General features: G+C 53.4%; 3 protein-coding genes across 3 annotated transcripts in view; 1 reads left to right on the top strand and 2 right to left on the bottom strand.

The window, feature by feature from the left end:
- Positions 1-5,589, top strand: part of DAAM1 (dishevelled associated activator of morphogenesis 1) — an 83,217-nt gene extending 77,628 nt beyond the window's left edge. Inside the window, exons 24-27 of the mRNA XM_084288563.1 lie at positions 696-756; positions 1,351-1,482; positions 3,512-3,682; positions 3,916-5,589. Of these exons, the coding sequence (XP_084144689.1) occupies positions 696-756; positions 1,351-1,482; positions 3,512-3,682; positions 3,916-4,125 (574 nt within the window). The 3' untranslated portion in view covers positions 4,126-5,589. The remainder of the gene's footprint in view (positions 1-695; positions 757-1,350; positions 1,483-3,511; positions 3,683-3,915) is intronic.
- A 7,637-nt stretch (positions 5,590-13,226) lies between these two features.
- Positions 13,227-14,495, bottom strand: GPR135 (G protein-coupled receptor 135; the record flags this gene model as incomplete). The annotated part of the gene is made up of 1 exon (XM_084288395.1): positions 13,227-14,495. One exon carries the CDS (start codon positions 14,493-14,495, stop codon positions 13,227-13,229), a length of 1,269 nt encoding a protein of 422 aa, XP_084144521.1.
- Positions 14,496-16,504: 2,009 nt separating this feature from the next.
- L3HYPDH (trans-L-3-hydroxyproline dehydratase) lies at positions 16,505-18,425 on the bottom strand (the record flags this gene model as incomplete). The annotated part of the gene is made up of 5 exons (XM_084288012.1): positions 16,505-16,630; positions 17,009-17,146; positions 17,334-17,456; positions 17,536-17,705; positions 17,882-18,425. The coding sequence occupies 5 exons, from the start codon at positions 18,423-18,425 to the stop codon at positions 16,505-16,507; spliced, it is 1,101 nt and encodes a 366-aa protein (XP_084144138.1).
- Positions 18,426-18,518: the final 93 nt, after the last annotated feature.

Raw genomic sequence — 18,518 nt, 5'->3', positions numbered from 1 at the left:
AAGCTGCCGCTCAGACGTGGTGGTGGAAACCCGTAAGCACTCGAGCTCAGAGCTCGCTGGGGGCTTGAGCCTTGTGTAAACAGCCTGAGCGCCAGACACGATTTATTTTTATTTCTCTCTATTTGGGTTGTCTCCCTTTATTGCCTTGCTGTTAAGGACTGCTGCTGCAGGCCGTCGGGTAGGAAGGATGCTTTGTGGGGTACTCGCCTAATCGTGGTTCCCTCAAAAATCGCTCACAATTACCTTCTGCTGGCACTGAGAGCTTTTCTGAGCCCTCCTTGTGCCTGGTGAGCTTGCTGAGCCTTCCTGTTCCCAGCTCCTGGGGCTGAGCCCCACAGAAAAGGCAGCACCTTGCAGGGGCAGGATTGAGGAGCACCCCTTCCTCCATCCCACCGCCGCCTGCTCCGCTACACCATCAGCGTCTGCTCGGGGTGTTTTAGCACAGCCCCTTTGATTAAAAGCCCAGAAAAGTGCTTTGCTTTAAAGCAAGCAGCTGCAGCCACTTTCGGATAGGCAGCTGCCCTCGCTGCGAGGCTGTCAGGATGATTTGCTGCTCGAGACACGCCAGCCTGCAAACAGGAGGCAACGTCTGCAGCACCGGGGTCTTTGCCGTGGAAAAGCACGGTCGTGGTGGTGGGAGAGCTGTAGAATGTGCTGGGGAAGGCTGAAAATTGACATCCTGCCATTTCCAACAGCATGACTGAGCTGGAGAAAGAAATAAACACGCTGAGGAGCGGCCTGAGAGCAGTGGAGGCTGTAAGTATTATTTAAATCAAATGCAGTCCAGCCTGGCTCTGAGCACCACGGCATCCCTCCGCGGAGGGGGCTCCCAGCAAAGCTGCTTTTATCACATTTCCTAGAGATCTGGTCCTCCCTTCCTGCCCTGCACGTGTGCCTGTCCTCCCAGGGCCGGCTGGGCATGTGCATGGTTTGTGTCTGATGCACCAGGGGAGGCTAAGTAAATCGAATGACAGCGTGCATGGAGCAGGACCTGTGATGTGCTGTGGGGTCTCCTTGGCTGGAAAACCTCGGAGGACAGGGGCTGGGGCTGGGCAGCTGACCTGGAGAGGTGAAGAAGCAGTGGAGGTATCCTGAAGGACTCGCTGTCTGGGTGATAACGCTGCTCCCAGCATCTCTCCTGCAGGATTTGGCCTCAGAAGCATAGAGCAGCCATGATACTGTAAAATGGGGTAATTTGAGGTTTTCACGCGTGGCAGGAGGCAGCAGCGGTGCGGGGGCACCATTGGCACTGTTGTGGGCACACACACAACAGCACTGATGGAGGCCGGTGGTGTTTGTGTCCCCCATCGGCCAGGGCCTGACCAGATTTGTTTATTTTTTTCCCCAAAGGAGCTGGACTTTCAGAAGTCTCAAGTTCAGCAAACGGGAGACAAATTTGTGTCTGTCGTCAGCCAGTTCATCACGTTAGCCAGCTTCAGCTTCTCGGATGTTGAAGATCTTCTGGCAGAAGCAAAAGAGCTGGTAAGGGCACCAAACTCCCTGAGATCTGGATAGCAGGGGAGGGACAGCCCTGCCCTTCCACTGTTTCTGAGGAGCTCAGTGACATGAATTGAGGCCAGCTCCAGGCCTGCTTAGTAGAGATGCTGCTTCAAAGGTTCAGCTTCCCCGGAGCAGTGCCTTGGTGAGCACTTTGCAGCCACCAAGGGCCACATGCGGTGACTTCTCACCACATCATCCTCTCTTCCCAGCAGACTGGCTAAAATCCAAGCAAATTGGTAGCCATCAGCTGACATCTGTGATTCCCAGGCACCCTTTGCTTCCCCTCTTTCAGCAAAGGGGCATGCAGCTGGTTTCTGTACCCTCCCAGAACTGGCTTCCAGTACCTCCTCCCTGCTTTGGCTTTCATCTTAACTGAACTGGCAGGGAGAACCCAACACAGAGAGGTCCCATCCTTATCCCACTGCATGAGCTACCTCTCCAAAGACAGAATTTATCAAGTTATCAAGTGCCACCACCTCCTTCTCCCTGGTTGAACCAGTGCTGACCTGATGCTGTCCTCCAGACCACCCGTGCTTGGCACTGTGAGTGACCACTGCCCTCCTGAGGCCGTGCCTACACCCTGAGGTGAGGCCACCCTTCAGAATTGGTGGTGGCAGCCAGGCAGATCTTGCCTGCAGTGAGTTAGGAGATGGTGACAAGTGTCTGCAAGCTGTGTCATCCTACATTGGCTGGATCTGGAGGAAGGTCTGGTCGTGGCCCCCATAACCCATCAAAGCCTACTTTGAAGCAAGTGCATGGCTGTTCCCATGGTCATCAGATGGGACGGGCTGTGGAAAATGCACCAGCTCTTCATTTTTGAAACACATGTTCAAATCGTTTTATCGTTTTTTCTTAGGACAGAAGAAACTTAATAATCTTATAAATTTTATATCCCATGAGGATAACATTTTCAGCCTTTTCCCCCACCAGAATCTCCTGAGAAATGGCAGATAACATCAGTATTTTAATGAAAATCAACAGGAATAAACTTGATGGTTTTGATTGACACAGGGCACCTTTCAGATCCCCCCTTGCATCCTGAAGTGCTAAGTCTCATAAATAAACAAAGAAATAAAAATGCCCTAAATGTCTTTTGAAGAGCCTGAGACATCCCTGAAAATAAAACTTAATTATCCAGGCAGGCTTAGTCCGCAGAGCAAAATTAAAGCAACTTAGAAATCTGTTTGTGCTTTGATTTTGTTTTCCTTTTCTTTAAAGCTTGCTTATCTCCAGGCCGCGCCATGCCCATATTAATGAACTTTCTGTGCACAGAGTCTCCTTCAAACTGGAAGTGAGAACAAAGGATTTCAGCCCACAAGGATGAGTTGTGGGCTCCTTGGGGACTGGGACCCATCAGCAGAGCGTGGATCTCCTGTCCTGACCTTTGCTACAACCTTATTTGACTCACTTACACTAATGGTGTGCAAACAGCACGAAAGGCTGGAAAACTTCCCATTTGCCTGCCCAGTGCTGTGTCTGAGCCTGGGCAGAAATGTCTTAGAAGTTTCACCAACACATTTGGTTTCAATAGCAGAGCATGTGGCAATGATAAATAATACCCCAAAAATACTTCAAAGAAAACTTAAAAGTGCGAGTTTCCCTTCCCCTGCCGTGTTTACTATTAGTTTTATGTCTTCAGTCTTCAGTCCCACAATATTTTGCTTCCTTGCTTTTACTACTGCGTGGTTAATGAAGTCGAGCTGGGGGCTCGAGGGGGCTGAGCAGAGCCAGAGGTGCGAAGGGTCGGTGTTTTGGGAGAGGGGGCTGCAGGACCTCTCCGGGGGACTTAAAGGTCAGCGAATGCACAGAAAACAAGATGTCAGATGGGTCGTGTCATGCTTAAGCCAAGGATTGACTAATTAAAGTCTTGCTGTTAATTCCATCCTTTGTTATGTCCAACCATTGGACACGTTCCTCTCTGCTCCATCAGGTTGAAGGCTTTCCATGGGGGTCTCAACGGCGTGGTGGGTGTCCCCTCAGCCTGACAGCCTCCTGTCTGCTCTCTCCCCAGTTTTCCAAGGCCGTGAAGTACTTTGGAGAAGACACAGACAAAATACAGCCTGATGAGTTCTTCGGCATCTTCGATCAGTTCCTTCAAGCCGTGACGGAGGCCAAGCAGGAGAACGAGAACATGAGGAGGAGAAAGGAGGAGGAGGAGCGCCGGGCGCGCATGGAGGCCCAGGTGAGCAGGCATCCACGGGTCCAGCACTGCCTGGTGGGGGACACATGGGGACAGCAGCCCTGCTGTGCCATCCCCTGGTGGCACGGGGAGCATGGGTGGCCAAGCAAGGTGCTCCTGCACGCTTAGAGCACCCAGCTCTTGCTTGTTAAATAACGGGTGGGAAACCACTGTCATTTCATGGTTTGGGGTTCCGGGTGCGTGCGTGACAGCGAGCTGTCCTTCCTCCCCACCAGCTGAAGGAGCAGCGGGAGCGGGAGCGCAAGGCGAGGAAGGCGAAGGAGAGCGGCGAGGAGGGCGGTGAGTTCGACGACCTCGTCTCAGCCCTGCGCTCGGGCGAGGTCTTTGACAAGGACCTCTCCAAGCTGAAGCGCAACCGCAAGCGCATCGCCAACCAGCTGGCCGACAGCGGCCGCGAGCGGCCCGTCACCAAGCTCAACTTCTGAGCGGCGGAAGGGACGGAAAACAACGAAAACCACGAGTTTAGAAACCTGGTTAGCAGTCTTTTTTGAAGTGGCTAGGATTATTGTTTTTTTTTCATTATACTGCCTTGCGATTCCAAGCGAAACAGTGGCACGCTCTTTCTCCCTGCGGGCGAGTGTGTGTGTAAGTACCACGAGTACGGTCGGGTCAGGTGGAGCTGCGCATCCCTGAGGGTGCTCGTCCCCTCCCCTCTGTCCCCTTCGACGAGTGCCTCTCCCAAGGCACAAGCACAATGTCACGTCCGTGGAGAAAGACAGGACTTGAGCACAGAGACAACCGCCTTCCTCGTGGGGGTCCATAAAGGGGATGGAGAGCTGCTCCGCGTCGCTCTCCCGCCCCGATGCCCGGGCACTGAGCGGGGCCATTTGCTGGGACGCCTTGCACACAACCCCAGCAGAAAAGAGGAGAAAGCTAAGTTGACTGGACTTGATGAGTTTTTTTCGTTGTCGTGGTTATTCCCAAAACTTGCACTTCTGTGCTTACTACGTGCTGGTCCCCACGCTCGGTGCCGCGAGCGCTCCCGGTGATGCTGTTCTTCCCATCACTTTTGGGAAACGCTCTTCTTTTCCTTTTACCTTGCTAAAGGAAAAGGTTCCCCGAGTGTGCTTATCGCTCACACAGCACCCAGGTGTATTTATACTTTTATAACGTTTCCTGGCCCGAGACGGCGGGAAGGGTTGGTTCTCAGATGCGACGAGGAGCATTAAACTTTCGTGTTGTAATTTTTATTCTTGCTTTCTGTTCAATGGGACAAACTGTATCCTCTGTAGATGTTGGTCAGGACGGAAGGTCAGCTGGTGTACAACGGGGCCGGAGCAAAACTCGCAGGCTCACACCTGTGCCCGCCTTCTTTTCTGTTCTTGTTTTTCTTTTTTTGATGGACACCAGAAGCAACGATGCCAAGAAACGTGTCTCTTCGCGGTGTCCTATTTTTTTTTGACTGGTTTGCTGTTCAATGTCCTTGCAAATTTGTAAGCAGAACTACCTGTAAAATGTCAGTCCAAAAAAAAAAAAAAAGAAAATAATAAAAAGAATTCAAAGCTCTCAGGGAGTAATAATTTAAAGGTTTAGAAAATTAAAAATTGGAGAATAAAAAGTAAACGCCATTAACATATTAACATTTCTATTCTTAAATTATGCTGAGTATATAAAGGACTGTTACTTTTTGCTTTTATTTATTTGTGGTGTGTTTTCTGAGGAAACAAGACAAAACCTTTTTATACCACCAATACTTTTGTGATCCTTTTTTATTTGTTTGTTCTTTTTCCTGTGGAGAGATGAGTTTGTCCCTGTTGCACTAGATATTAACACTATTTGAAATAATTTTTTTTTGTTTTTTTTTTTTGTCAGATAATCGGTATTGCTGATGGGGTATGGGGTGTCAGTGAACTATATGTACTGTATAGCGAAAGTGCTGTTTAAACTAATTTGTATAAAAAATATGGTTCTAAGCACCTGAAGGCCGCGGGGTCTGCGTGCTGTGTGAAAGCTGTGAAATATCACTCTAAACAGAGTTGTCAAGAGCTGTGGTTTTACCATTTTGTTCTTTTCTTCATTGCAACTTTTGACGCACTGTAGATTTAAAAAAAAAAAAGAAAAGGAAAAAAAAAAAAAAAAAAAAGACTTTCTGAGTAGCATTAAAGCAGTAATAAATCAAGCAGGTAAGCGCAAAAGTCCAGCACCTCGTTTCCAAGCAGCTGCGCAACCTGCGGGTTATGTTCACAGGTGGAGATAAGCACTTTGCTTTCAGAAGGAGGGGGAAATAAAGACAAAAGGTAATGATAATACTATTCCTTAACTAAAGTGCCTCTATTTATATTTTTTATTTATGGCTGAAAAAAAATGGGGCTGATACAATTGAGGGAATGGACTTGGGGGGGAGGGGGATTTAAAAACAAAACAAAGCAAAAAGATGAAAAAGGTTAAAAAAAAAAAAAAAAAAAGTCTGGCCTCTGATGGTTTAAGGAATGGTTTCTCACGTCGAACTCGCAAGGCGGTCGGATGGGGAAGGGCGATCGCCTGCTGGGGTCCCGGCCCCTGCTCCTGCCTCGCGGCCCCACCGGGGCCTTTCTGACAAATTTCCTCTTGCCCTCCCAGACCTGGTTTTTGTTGTTGTTTTGTTTTACAGCAGCCTCGTTGTTGGGCTGAGTTTGCCATTTCTTTGTTTTCTTCAAAAAAAAAAGAAAAAAAAAAAAAAGAGAAGAAAAAGATGATATATATATAAATACAAAGGCTGTGTGCAGGTAATTCCATGTGCCATTGTCAAAAACTACTTTTAGATTGGTGCTGGTGTAAGTAGCCACTCTTTTCTCTTGGGTGTGTATTTTAAAGATGATTTTTTTTTTTTTTTAATAATGCCAAAAATGAAAAAAAAAAATCCATAATAATTTGTAAACTGAAATATATGTCTTGGAGCTTAGTAGCTTCGTAGTGACCAAGGTAGTCTGTTAGGTGCAAGAATGTTATTAGTGCTAGCTAGCGGGAAATGCTGTGTAATGTCATGAGACTGTACATTTTCTAAGATGGCAATATGCAATAAAGAAAAGCGATTCCAGTGAGTGTTCAGCACGGAGCCACGAGTTATTGTGCAGAGCAGCACAGCAGCCTCTCCTCAGTGTCGCTGGGGATGGGAGAAAAACGGAATATTTGGGGGAAAAAAGGGGCTATTTGAGGTTTGGGACAGGTGTTGGAGGAAAGGTGTGAGTAGGCTGGTGCTTGGGGTTGCAAACACCTGTGAGAAGGAGATGGCCCCATTTCAACCAGAAGTGCTCTGGCCCCAAACCTCTGAGTTTTTTTTTTATATTTTTAGCCTTGAATAAGTCTGGTGCAGGTGAGCAGGGAAGCCCAGCAGAGCCTGGGGACCAGCAGCTTCTGGCACTGGCCACGCCACATGGTTCTGCTTCTGGCACTGGCCACGCCACGCCACAGAGACAGCCCAAGCTGTCTCTGGTGCCTTTCTGCCATGCAACAGTCAAAAATGCTACACCTTAATACCCCCCAACACAGCTGAGGAGGGATAATTTTAATTCTGCCCCTCATCACTCACTGAGTCAAACAGGCACAGGTCACAACGTGGGGCTTTGCTGCCGCTTTGTCCTCCGCCTGAGCACTGGTTTGTGCAGTGTGTGCAGTGAAAGTGCTTGCGTGTGCAAGATTAGCCAGTTAAAAACGCCTTTGTTGGTGATCTGGATGGCACTGGTAAGCGATGCCATGGTAAGTGGTGAGGGTAACTCCACCATGGTTACCTCCAGGACTTGTCCCAGTACAGACCCAGCACTGGGAGCCAGTTTTGAGCAGCCTCCCCTTGCTAAAACCCAGCTCTCCTTGCGTTTTGTTGTCAGGTACCATGAGCTCGGTATTAAAGCTCATTTTCCTGGTTCCAGGGCAGCTCTGTGATGATCAGTCACTAAATTACCTTTTTCTCCAACTTCATTTACTGACCCACGGCCCAATATTCTCATTCCTGCCTGTGCACCACAGCACGGGGCCGCGGGACAGCAGGGCTGGAGGGCTCGGAGCGAAGCAATCAGCCGAGATGGGCTTTCTACGGCAAATCTTCCCCGTTTAATAGCAGGGGAGATGAATGCTGTTTGAGTTACATTTTCTGGAAAGCGTTCACAATTCAGATGGGCGATTTGAGAGCACGACGTGACCTCTGGGCAGCGAATTGCCCAATGTTGTGTGAAATGCACCAGGCTGAGCCCGGCAGCGGGTCAGGGAAGCACAAACCAGCACAGCCCATCAGACTGCGCCGGAGAAATTAGTGACCTGGTTACTCGGGCATTTTTCCCCTGATGCTGAGAGCAGTTGCCAGGTCGAGTAAGCAAATTACACTTACGAGGTTGTGAGGGAACGGCTGGGTGAGGGTGTTTGGAAGAAGCCACCTACTGCTTTTGTGCACATCCGTGACCCTGAGGGTTTTTAATCTGCAGGATTCCTCTGAGGGTTTTGTTCTGCATAGCACAGGCAGCTCCCCAGCTTGCAGGGGTGTTGCTGAAATTCTCACCCTGCTGCCTTAAGCAAGATGTGCTGTGGCCCCTGCGAGGAGCAGGAATGTTCCTCGAAATGCTGAACGCTTCCCCTCCCAGACTCCCCCAGAGGAGCATCACGTCCCAAAATGTCATCCCCAAAATCACGCCGTGCTATAGCGCTGTCTGTGTGCTCCCTGACTGCAGCTCCTTGCTTTCACTCTGTTTTGGGGGCTTCTGCCAACGCCTGTCATTTCAAAAGCAGCTGAGCCTGGAGGAGCTCCATGCTAGCAAGGAAAGAAACAGCAGAAAACAAATGGCTCCTCTCAGAGCACATTTCCTTTCCATGCCGAGCTGTAGCTGCTTCCAGCTCATCTTTCACAACCACCCCACGAGCCCGCGGGCGTGTTTTTGTGCTGCTTCACCCAGCCCAAACATCCCGAAGAAGGCCCCGGGGCTTGGTGTCTGCCTGCGCAGCGAGCACCAGCACAGCCCCTGCAGGCAGGGTGGCAGGATGGGCGCCATGATCCCTGCAGAAAAAGAAAAAAAAAACACAGACTGGTCTTCGGTTGTCGATATTATAGATCACACAGGAAGAGCCTGGGGCTAGGACTTAGCCAAAAACGCATTGCTGAGCAAGAACTGGAGCGTGGAGCCAAGCACAGGGCCACGATGCCCACACCAGTGTGGCATGGGGCAGTGGTACAGCCACCCTCACCAGGAGTGAAAGCAGTGTAGGGTCATACACAGCTCCCCAGAACACATCATGCAGGTGTTCCCTTCCCCTTTGAGCCCCCCCTTCCTAAATCTCCAGCTTCAGCCAACCTCTCCTGGGGTCTTTCTGGCTGAGCAGAGCAGAGCATCCCTCACTCCCCAGCCAGACCAATGCAGGCCCTGGGTGTTGTGCCCTGGGTCTTGTGCTATTTTCGCTTTATTTTTTTTTAAACTCATCCATTTTGTGCCACAGGGAGGGATTTACAGCTCATTTCTCCATGTTGCTTCTCCTGCTTCCCATAGTGGTGCTTGCCTGGTTACCCAAGCCTGTCCCATTGCCTGTGATTCCTCCTGCGGGATTTGGGACCATTTTATTCCACCATGTGCCTGTGTATTGCTCTGCAAGCAGCTCTGGAGGAGCAGCCATTTATTAATAATCAGCCACCAACTAAAAGCACCAAGATGAGAGGGAAGAGGCAGCGCTGATCAACCAGGCACTGCCAGCATCAGGGCTGCAGCGTGTGCAGCTCCACAGGCTGTTAAAAATGCTGCTTTTCTGGTGTGCTTTCTGAATTATTCATTTCAGCCTCCGTGACAAACCTTCCAAAGCTCCAGAGGGGTGAACGTAGACCTTTCCATGCATTTGCTGCAGCCCTTGCTCTTAATTCGGGCACAGCAGTCCTGAAGGCAGAGCGATCGATCTCATTAGTAGGTTTTTCTTATTAGCAAAAAGGCTGCGCTGGCTGCTCAGAGCTCTGCTGGCATCTGCTGGCTACACAACCCAACACCAGTGCTGAAAGGAGCAGGGCTGCTGGATCTCATCCCCGTTCTGCTGATCGCTATCAGTTATTAGAGCCCATCAGGCTGTCACTGCCGAGCTAATTGCTTGCAGCTCGTCAGCTGTACACGGAGCGTTCCCTCTGAATGCAGCCTCCATCCAGGGCTCAGGGAGGGAGTGGGAAGTAATGACATGAATGAATCCGATGACTGCATCAATGGCAAAACTTCCAGACTCCAGTTGGAACAGTACCCTGTAAATGCTTCCCATTCCTAAAGACTTAACGTTTCCCTTCTTAGAAGTAATGCATAGGCCAGATCAGTGGCATGCACAAATAATATGGCACTCTTAAAAGGGTGAGGGTGCTGGGAAGTGCTGGCTGAGTGACAAAGGAGCCTAAGGACGCATTTTTAGATTTGACTTAGATGAATGTTGTCACTGGTATCCAGGGCTGAGCTGCTCTTCAAGCCATGCGAATTGCTCTCTCTTTAATGCTGGCTGTACTGCACTGAATAGCCCACACAATTTTTGAGCTGGAGTGCTAAAAGGTGTCCCAAATTCCCTTCAGAGCCCTTGTACAAACAAAATTATGGCTTGCCTCGCACCCAGCCTCACCTCAATGGAGGAGGAAGGACAGAAGGACTGCTGAGCCATGGCTGGAGGGTTGGCCCCTCAAAGCTGCTTTTGCATTGTCCAACCCCCCGGCGTCTCGCTGCCAACTGCGTGCCCCTCCAGCCCAAAGAAGGGGGAGCTGTAAGTGGGGTCACACCAGCACGGGCATGTAAGAGGTGTGGAGCTGATGTCCCCATAGTGGCTTGGCCAGGAGCCACCTCCTGCAACATTTTCTTCCCTGGGAACGAGCTGTGACGATGGGCTGAGTTAGCCCATGGGCTGGGTTAGCATGGCTGAGATCTCCCCGTCACCACGCCGTTGGAGAGAGGCAGCAGCACAAGTGCCCTTCTGGCAGGCAACCTGCAACCTCTGGCATTTGTTCTCTCTGTGTTGGTGTTTTTCTCAGTTGTGGCTTAAGATGCTTCACCCCTTGGTTATGTTTCTTAAAGGACATTTTGAAAAATGTGGCTGTAGAGACTCATGTACCCAAATTACCCAACTGTGCTGCGATTACCAGCTCTGTATCAGCCCCTGCAAATGGATCTGGTCAATAATCTTCCTTTGCTATGCCCCAGTGTTTAAGTTACTGTTAGTGTTTAACAGAAAAGGGCCATTTGGGACAGCTCAAAGGCCAGCTGCCCTCATTGAGCTCTGCACATGCAAGACTAATGTACAGGCACTGGCCGGAGCTTGTTAAAAATAAGTGGAAATCCATGCTGTTCCAGCAGCACTTCCACCTTCCTAGAAAGCCCTGATAATTCCCTCCTGCTGCAGCTCCCGCGATGCCTCATGGCCGACCTCAGTCCTGGCTGTCCCAGTCTTGTCCCTTGCCAGAAGCAACTGCCACAGGGCTGCTTCTCCGACCTGTGGTAAGCCAGTCAGGGCACGAAATCAGCAGAAACCTCGGCCAGCATGCAAAAAAGGGAATCGATGGCTTTCTGTCATTCAGTGCCTGAGCTGGCCAGCAAGGGATGGCTGGGCTGGGAGAGTGGCTGGGGGAGGACCACCCTTTTCAGGGCCACTGAGCAGCAAGATTAATGCAGCCTAATGTTGGACAGCACACCAACAGTCAAGAACAGCAGTGCTGGACCTTCACCTTCCTTGTTTTCTTAAGCCAAGAACTATCCCTTAATTTGTCTGTTCTTACCGTGTCAGTGACTAGCGGGACTCAGGCAAAAGCTCTTGGAGCTGTTGAGCCATACCTGGCTGCAGACGGGCAGGCCAGAGAAACAAAAATGTAAGCAGTTCCTGTGCTGCCCTTCTAACAAGTCACCAGTGTTCGCTCGCTGTCAAACAGCTTCCATGGAAAGCAGTCCGGCTTCTCTCTGAAACCGTACAAAAGCACTGCTCAACTTGCAAAATCCAAGATCTACAGGGCAAAATGTGAGTACTGAGAGGTATCCAAGGGTCATATCTTTTCCTTGTGGACTTGTGGACTTCAGGAGCATCACAGAAAGAGGTTTAGAATAATGCTTACAGCATAAAAAATGGCTGCATTAAAAGTTCACAAACAATCAGGTCACATTTCTCAATTAGGTTTCTGTCTACTCTCATTCACCTAGCAATTTTTTAAGAGAAGTTCCCTTTTCAAGGCTGGGTTGAGAATGATGCCAGGCTGAGCCACTTTAATGTCCTGCATAAAAGACAATTTATTTCTTGTCTCAGTTGCAAAATAAGGGTTGTATGTTACCTTGAGTCACAAACAGTTGAAAAAGCTGTTAAAACAGTAACATATTTTTAAAGACAGTACAAGAAAAACACTGCTCGTCTTTCACATTTAACTCCAGCAAAGATAAAGAAGGACAATCTTAGGTTCTGATTCAAAATACTAATTTAAGGCTTTAGGCCTCTGAGCCTGTGGGCAAAAATAAACGATACAGATAAATTCATACGAATTTATGCTGTGCAATTGCACTTCCTTTCTGGTGTAATTTTCATTTTGTTTCAGTGTCAGAGCTGGTTTTTAAATATTACATTCCAGTATCAGATGGCTGCCATTGGTGCAATGATATCTGTTCTCTGCATATACACATTTTCACATGCTTAAGCAGACAAAGAACACGTGGCATTGCTTTACCTCTCCTTTGGATACTCACCTCTCTTGCATGGCTCCTCTAAACATGGTTAAATTGTTAGAGATGTGAGACACTTCTGATGAGCTCAAAAAGAAAGCGTACACCTTGTGCACAAGCTCAGTGATACCAAAGTCTACACCCACACCCTTTTCCTCAGTTCTGAAGAGCTCTCATTTCTCACATTCATAGTATTTTAAGCTGACTGTACCTGTAAAGAAAAAGAAAAGGCTGCTGAAATGCTGACAAGTTTAATCTTCCTTTCCCTCCCTCCCAGTATCACACATCTTCCCTCTCCGTAGACGTCTGTCACAACAATTACTGTTTTGTTATGCATGGGAGTTTAAGAAAATATCATCACAGATCACTTTTTAGCCTGTCCAACATTTTGTGACTTTCGGCACTTCCACGTATAATGGGTTAAAGCAACATTTTCCTGCCATGATGCGGTTTTCACAGTGTGGTGTTTTCAGAGTGTCTTCCAGCTGCCATTGTACAGCTTTCAATTGCTCTTTTGGCACTTAACAAACAGCTCACACAGTCGGTCGTCGGTTTGGGCTGTGTTTGTGTGTCTGCTCCCCAGCTTCAGCTTGGCGCTTGCTGCAGGACTGGAGCAATGGCTGCTTTGTTCTTGCAGCCAAACTCCTGGGCTGGCTGGGCCCAGCAGCTATCACCAGTGCATCAGGCCTGCTGAAATGGAAGGGGCACACCCTTTCCCTGGGATCTCTCGCTGCTTGGAGGCTCGGTCGCCAAACCAGAGCTCGCAAGATGGAGAAGAAATCCCACTATGGCTCCTGCAGTCCCGTCTCTCCGCTTTCCCGGCAGCCTGGCTGCAAAGCGCTGCAAGAGCAGGGGCTCCCACTGCGTCCTCAGGGAGACGGCCACGGGGCCCAACACCTCCATCCCGGACCCCAACCCTGTCAGAGGCTGGTGTCCACAGTGTCCGCTTTGGCCTGCATGGTGGCCTCGGAGACGGTGTCCGGCTGCCCGTCCCGACAGAAGAGGACAGCTGGGTTCTTGCAGGCCCACATGGCCACCTCTCCCCCGCTCGCCGGGCTGGAGGAGGACGGGGCGCTGCCCGGGGGCGCGCTGTGCCGGTTGACGTAGCGCTCCCGCACGCGTTCAGCCCGGCTGCGAGGCTCCGGCCGGCGTCCCGGGGCCGAGAGGTAGGCGGCCACGTTGTTCCTAGTCCTGTAGCCGCCCTCACGGCTACGCCGCAGCAGCACAGAGATGTTGGGGTTGCGGGCGGCGTAGATGAGGGGGTTGATGGCCCCGTTGGCCCAAGCCATCCCGCTGGCCACGGCGTCCATGGTGGGCGAGAAGGGCAGGCGGCCGGCGGCGGCGGCCAGCCCCAGGATGCAGTAGGGCCCCCAGCAGCAGATGATGGAGACGATCATGATGAGGACGGTGGTGGCCGTGCGCATCTCCCCGTAGGCGCGCAGCAGGTGCCCGTAGGTGGTGAGGGGCCGCACGCGGCTCTCGGCCAGCCGCACGGCCCGGCAGATGTTGTAGTGGCAGAAGCACATGAGGGCGAAGGGCAGCAGGTAGCACAGCACGATGAGGGCTGCTCCGTAGGGCGGCCCCAGCCGCGAGGAGCCCCAGGGCAGCACGTAGACGCAGCGGTACGCCCCAGGACGTGCCTCCCGACGCCCCTCGCCCGCCAGCCCGTACCAAGGGCCGGCAAGGGCTAGGGCTGCCAGCCAGACGGCGGCCAGGAGCTGGGCGGCGCGGCGGCGCCCCATCTTGTGCCGGGGCTGGCGGACGATGGCGCAGTAGCGGTCGAAGGAGAGCAGCGCCATGGTGAGCGTGGCGGCGATGCCCAACCCGGCGTGCAAGGCGGCGGAGGCCAAGCAGAGGCGCTGCCCGAAGAGCCAAGCGCCGGGCGGGCGGCTGAGCAAGCTGAGAAAAGCCAAGGGCAGGCAGAGGAGGGCTCCCAGCAGCTCGGACAGCGACAAGGACAGCACGAAGGCGTTGGTCACCGTGCGGAGCTGCCGGTGCCGGGCGATCACCAGCACCACCGCCCCGTTGCCCAGCGCCGACAGGGCGAAGATGAGCAGCAGAGCCAGCGCCTGCGAGGCCAGCGCCGCCGCCGACCACCCCGCCCCGGAGGCGGCCGCAGCCTCCTCGCTCTCGTTGCCGCCGCCCCGGGAGAGGTTGCCCGGCTCGGCCACCGCCGCCAGCGGCTCCATGCCCGCCCGCCCGCCGCCGCCAGCCGCTGACGTCCTCCCGGCCGCCCATGGTTGCCCGGGGAACCCGCCCGGCCCGGCCCGCCCCGCAGCACCGGGGGCGGGGGCAGCGGCGGCCCCATGGCCGCGGAGCCCCCTCACGGACCCGAATTCCCTCACGGCCCCGCTCCCCGTCACGGTTATAGGGTCCCAGCCTGCCGCCCTTCATGGGCATCTCGACCCCGACCCCGCTCCGGGGAAGGGTTTTTGGAGGCTGCAGGTTAATGGCTGAAGGGCTGGGCTGCGAGAGCCAGCTGGAGTATTTGTATGGGGAGAGATCCCAAAGGAGGTTTGCACAAGCTATAAGCACACTAGTGTCTTTTACAATCATTAGTTTGGAAAAGCCCTCCAGGATCATTTGGTCCATCCCCCTACCACCAGTGTCACCACCAAACCGCGTCCCCAAGCACCAGGGGACATGGCAACCTTCCCTTGAACACCCCCAGGGACGGTGACTCCACCACCTCCCTGGGCAACCCATCCCAACGCCTGCCTGCTCTCTGAGCAGAAATGTCTCCTCATTTCCCACCTCAACCTCCCCTGGCACAACTTGAGGCCATTCCCTGGTCCCATCACCTGTGAGCAGAGGCCGACCCCCAGCTCCCCACCCCTTCCAGGTACCTGCAGAGAGCACCGAGCTCTGCCCTGAGCCCCCTCTTCCCCAGCCCAATCCCCCCATTTGTTCCTGCAAGCACAGACGATGTGCTCGTGCTCGTCTCTGCTGGCCACCCGCACCCCAGGCTGCAGGGGATTCATCAGGGCAGGAGAACTTCTGCAGGAAATCAGAGGCAAAGCTGGGAGCAAAAGTCCCAAATGCCAGCCTTGAAAAAGCCCGCTGGCAGCGCAGCTGCTCTCCAAACTTGCAGATTTCTGCTTCTTCCCCTTCCAAAGTTGTAATTTTCAATTTGACAGAAGAAATTCCTCTCAGTCCTCCCCATGCTACCCTTTCCCAAGCTCTCCAGCCTGACTTGCTGCACGAGCCACCTGGAGATACTCATTCTCCTTTTCAGAAGAATTTAATGAGGCAAATTCCCATGAGTGTCTCCAATAAACCAACACCGTTTTGTCCAGAGACACAAAGGAAATTACAGGCCCCGAGTGGCCTGAAGCTCTGTTTCTGCCACCGTGACAGCCTGCCCGGGCTCTGCTTGGTTTATCCCCAGCGGCCGTCCCTCGCGGGGCTTGGCGCCAGCCCTGGCCACGCTCCGCTGGGCAAGCTGCCCCTGGGCTCAGACAGAATCACAACTAAATAAGTTTGCAATCAAAGGTCAAAATGGCTCCAACCTTTGAAGCCAGCTACTCCCGTTGTAAGTTAACCACAGGGTGTTTGCAGACTGTGGTCCGAAACGAGCAAGAGGGCAGGGTTTAGGAAGCAGTGTGAGGAGGACACAGCAGTCAGCAGGCTGGGAATCCTCTGCACATGTTTGTGCCCAGACCTAGGACATGGTAGGGCTCTGGCAGGGATGAAACCAGGGCAGGGATAAAGGGATCCAGGACTGGGGACACGGGGGCATGAGGCAGAGCAGCGCTGCCGCCTGAACAAGAGGCATCAGGGAGGGACAGGCAGTCCTACCAGCAGTGACACGCTTGGCAGAGCCCTGGAAATGAGCTCCAGGAGCAAGAACAAGAGGGGAAGGCAGTGTTTCCAGCTGGCATTTAATAGGAATCTGGCTTAGAAATTAGTAATTTACAGAAGCAGAGAAGGCACATAAATTCGAAGACAGCTCTCCAAAGATCAGCTCCATTTTCTGTGAAAAATTATTTTAAAAAAAGATTGTGGCTTCCCAGAGCAGCCCTGGACCTCCATCAATAGCCAGAGCAGAGAAGCACAACCTGTTATCTCAGAACACAGCAGGCACCGTTATGCCACTGAAGGCTGGTTGGGTTGCTCTGGGACATTGCAGCGAGCCGTGGGCAGAAGCAGAGCAGAAATGTGCAGGCGGAAGCACAGCACCGTCACCAAGAGGCTCCGGTCACTTGAAGAAGAAGCCGTATTTCAGCGGGTCCTCCTCTTCCATTGTGAAGGTGGCCGTACCGGTGTAAAAGGCTTCTCCCGAGACTTCCACTACAACGGCGTTGTAGTCCCCAAACTTGGCTTCCTGCGGAGGGGTTAGGGTCAGGGTGTCCCAGAGCAACAAGCTCACTTGGGGAAAAGGGGATGGGAAGAGGAACACACCCCCCACTGACACAGAGGATAAACCACATGGATTTATCTACATCAGCATCAGAAACGCATCTCACCCGGGCCTTTTCTGATGGCTGAGGGTTTGCAGTGAAGCCATGTAACACAGCTAAGTCTTACCATTACATCCTTCCCTAATAAAAAATCCTTGCTTGTGTGAAAGCAAGACCCCCAGGCACCTCCCTCCTCCCCATCCAGGCACAGAAAGGCTTTTCTGCCCCTCCACGGACCCACAGCAACAGCACCTTCCCCACAGTCCTCGAGCCAGGGGGAAGCTCCAGCACAAAGCACTTGCCTTCACTGCCTTCCCCGTGAACAAGGACCCCGTGGTACTGCTCCGAAAGGTTCTGCTCTGGTTCAGCTGGATGAGCCCCTTGTGGTACTGCAGGGCGATGCGAGCTGTCACGCCTGAACCGGTCGGACATCGGTCCACCTACAAGAGGAGATGAAGCAGCTCTGCTTCTCTCACCTTTATACTGTGCTTAGGGAGAAGTCCTCCTAGCCCAGGGGGGGTTAAAAATCAGGATATATCACAAACTGGAAGACAAAATATGCAGGTTTGGGGTACAAAGGGGAAAAAGGCAGTGCCTGGAGCACCCGAGAACAGCCCGTTCCTGTACCTGTTCATCCGCAAACACGCAGATGTTGGTGGTGGGCTCCTCGCTGAAGGCGTCCTTCCCGTCCGTCAGTATGGTGCCGTAGAGGAAAGCCAGGTCTTCGCTCTCAGGGTGATGGAGCGGGAACTGGGAACGGCACAGGGAGGTTTGTGAACACAGGCAGCACTTCATAATCAGCAGCAGCCAGAGCAGCGCGGTGCCCTACCTGCTTCTTCACCGCTTCTGTCACCGCACTCGCGGCGCTGACCAGGTCTCTGGTCTTTGAGGAGCAGACGTCGAGGCCCAGCTGCTCGGCACTGAGGAAGGCGTAGAAAGTGCCGCCGTAGCCGATATCGACCACCACCTTCCCGTGACCGGGGACATCGATGGGCACATCTGTGCAGGGAAAGGGAGAGCGATGAGAAGGGGGCACGGTGCTGAGCGGTCTGAGGCCACCCAGCCGTGCTCTGCGAGCTTGCCCTGGTGGCCTCATCCCACCTCTGGAGGACATCAGAACCGGGGAAGGATTCACCCAGCACCCCAAACACCGATACCACCATCCCCAGCCCCACCGGTGGCAGCAGCGAAGGCGGGCACGCTGTGGAAGCGGACGGGGTTGCCACTGCGCCGCCCATCCCACGGCACGAAGGCGGTGACGACCCCGCAGGGGCAGCGCAGGCGCACGGCGGTCTCGGGACAGCGCGGGGCGGCCACCAGCCCGTAGTCAAGGGCGAAGCGCCCGAGGGCCAGCACGGCGTGGCCGCACATGGCGCTGTACCCGGCACCGTGCAGGAACAGCGCCGCCAGGTCGGCGTCGCCCACGGCCGCCGCGCCGCGCACCACCAGCGCCCCGTACATGCCGCGGTGGCCGCGGGGCTCGTGCACCAGCGCCCGCCGCACGTGGTCCTGGGTGGCCGCCACGTGCCGCCGCAGCGCCAGCAGCGACAGCCCGGACGATGCCACCGCCGCCTCGGCCGCCTCCAGGCGGGGGATGACGCGCAGGGGCTCGCCGCCCGTCTGCATCTCCACCGTGAGCAGCGGCGGCGCCTGCAGCCAGCGGGGCGGCAGCCGCGGGGCTCTGCCCGCATCGGCGGCACCCGCAGCCTCGGCCGCCATCAGCGCGGGAAACGGCGGAGGCCACGCCCACCGCACGGCAAGCCACGCCCGCTGTGCGGTAAGCCACGCCCACTTGGCCAACAAGCCACGCCC

The sequence above is a fragment of the Netta rufina genome (assembly GCF_964035555.1).
Source record: "Netta rufina genome assembly, chromosome: 5".
NCBI classification, from domain to species: Eukaryota; Metazoa; Chordata; class Aves; order Anseriformes; family Anatidae; genus Netta; species Netta rufina.
Note: the sequence above shows the minus strand (reverse complement) of the source record. Positions and strands in the feature narration are given on the sequence as shown.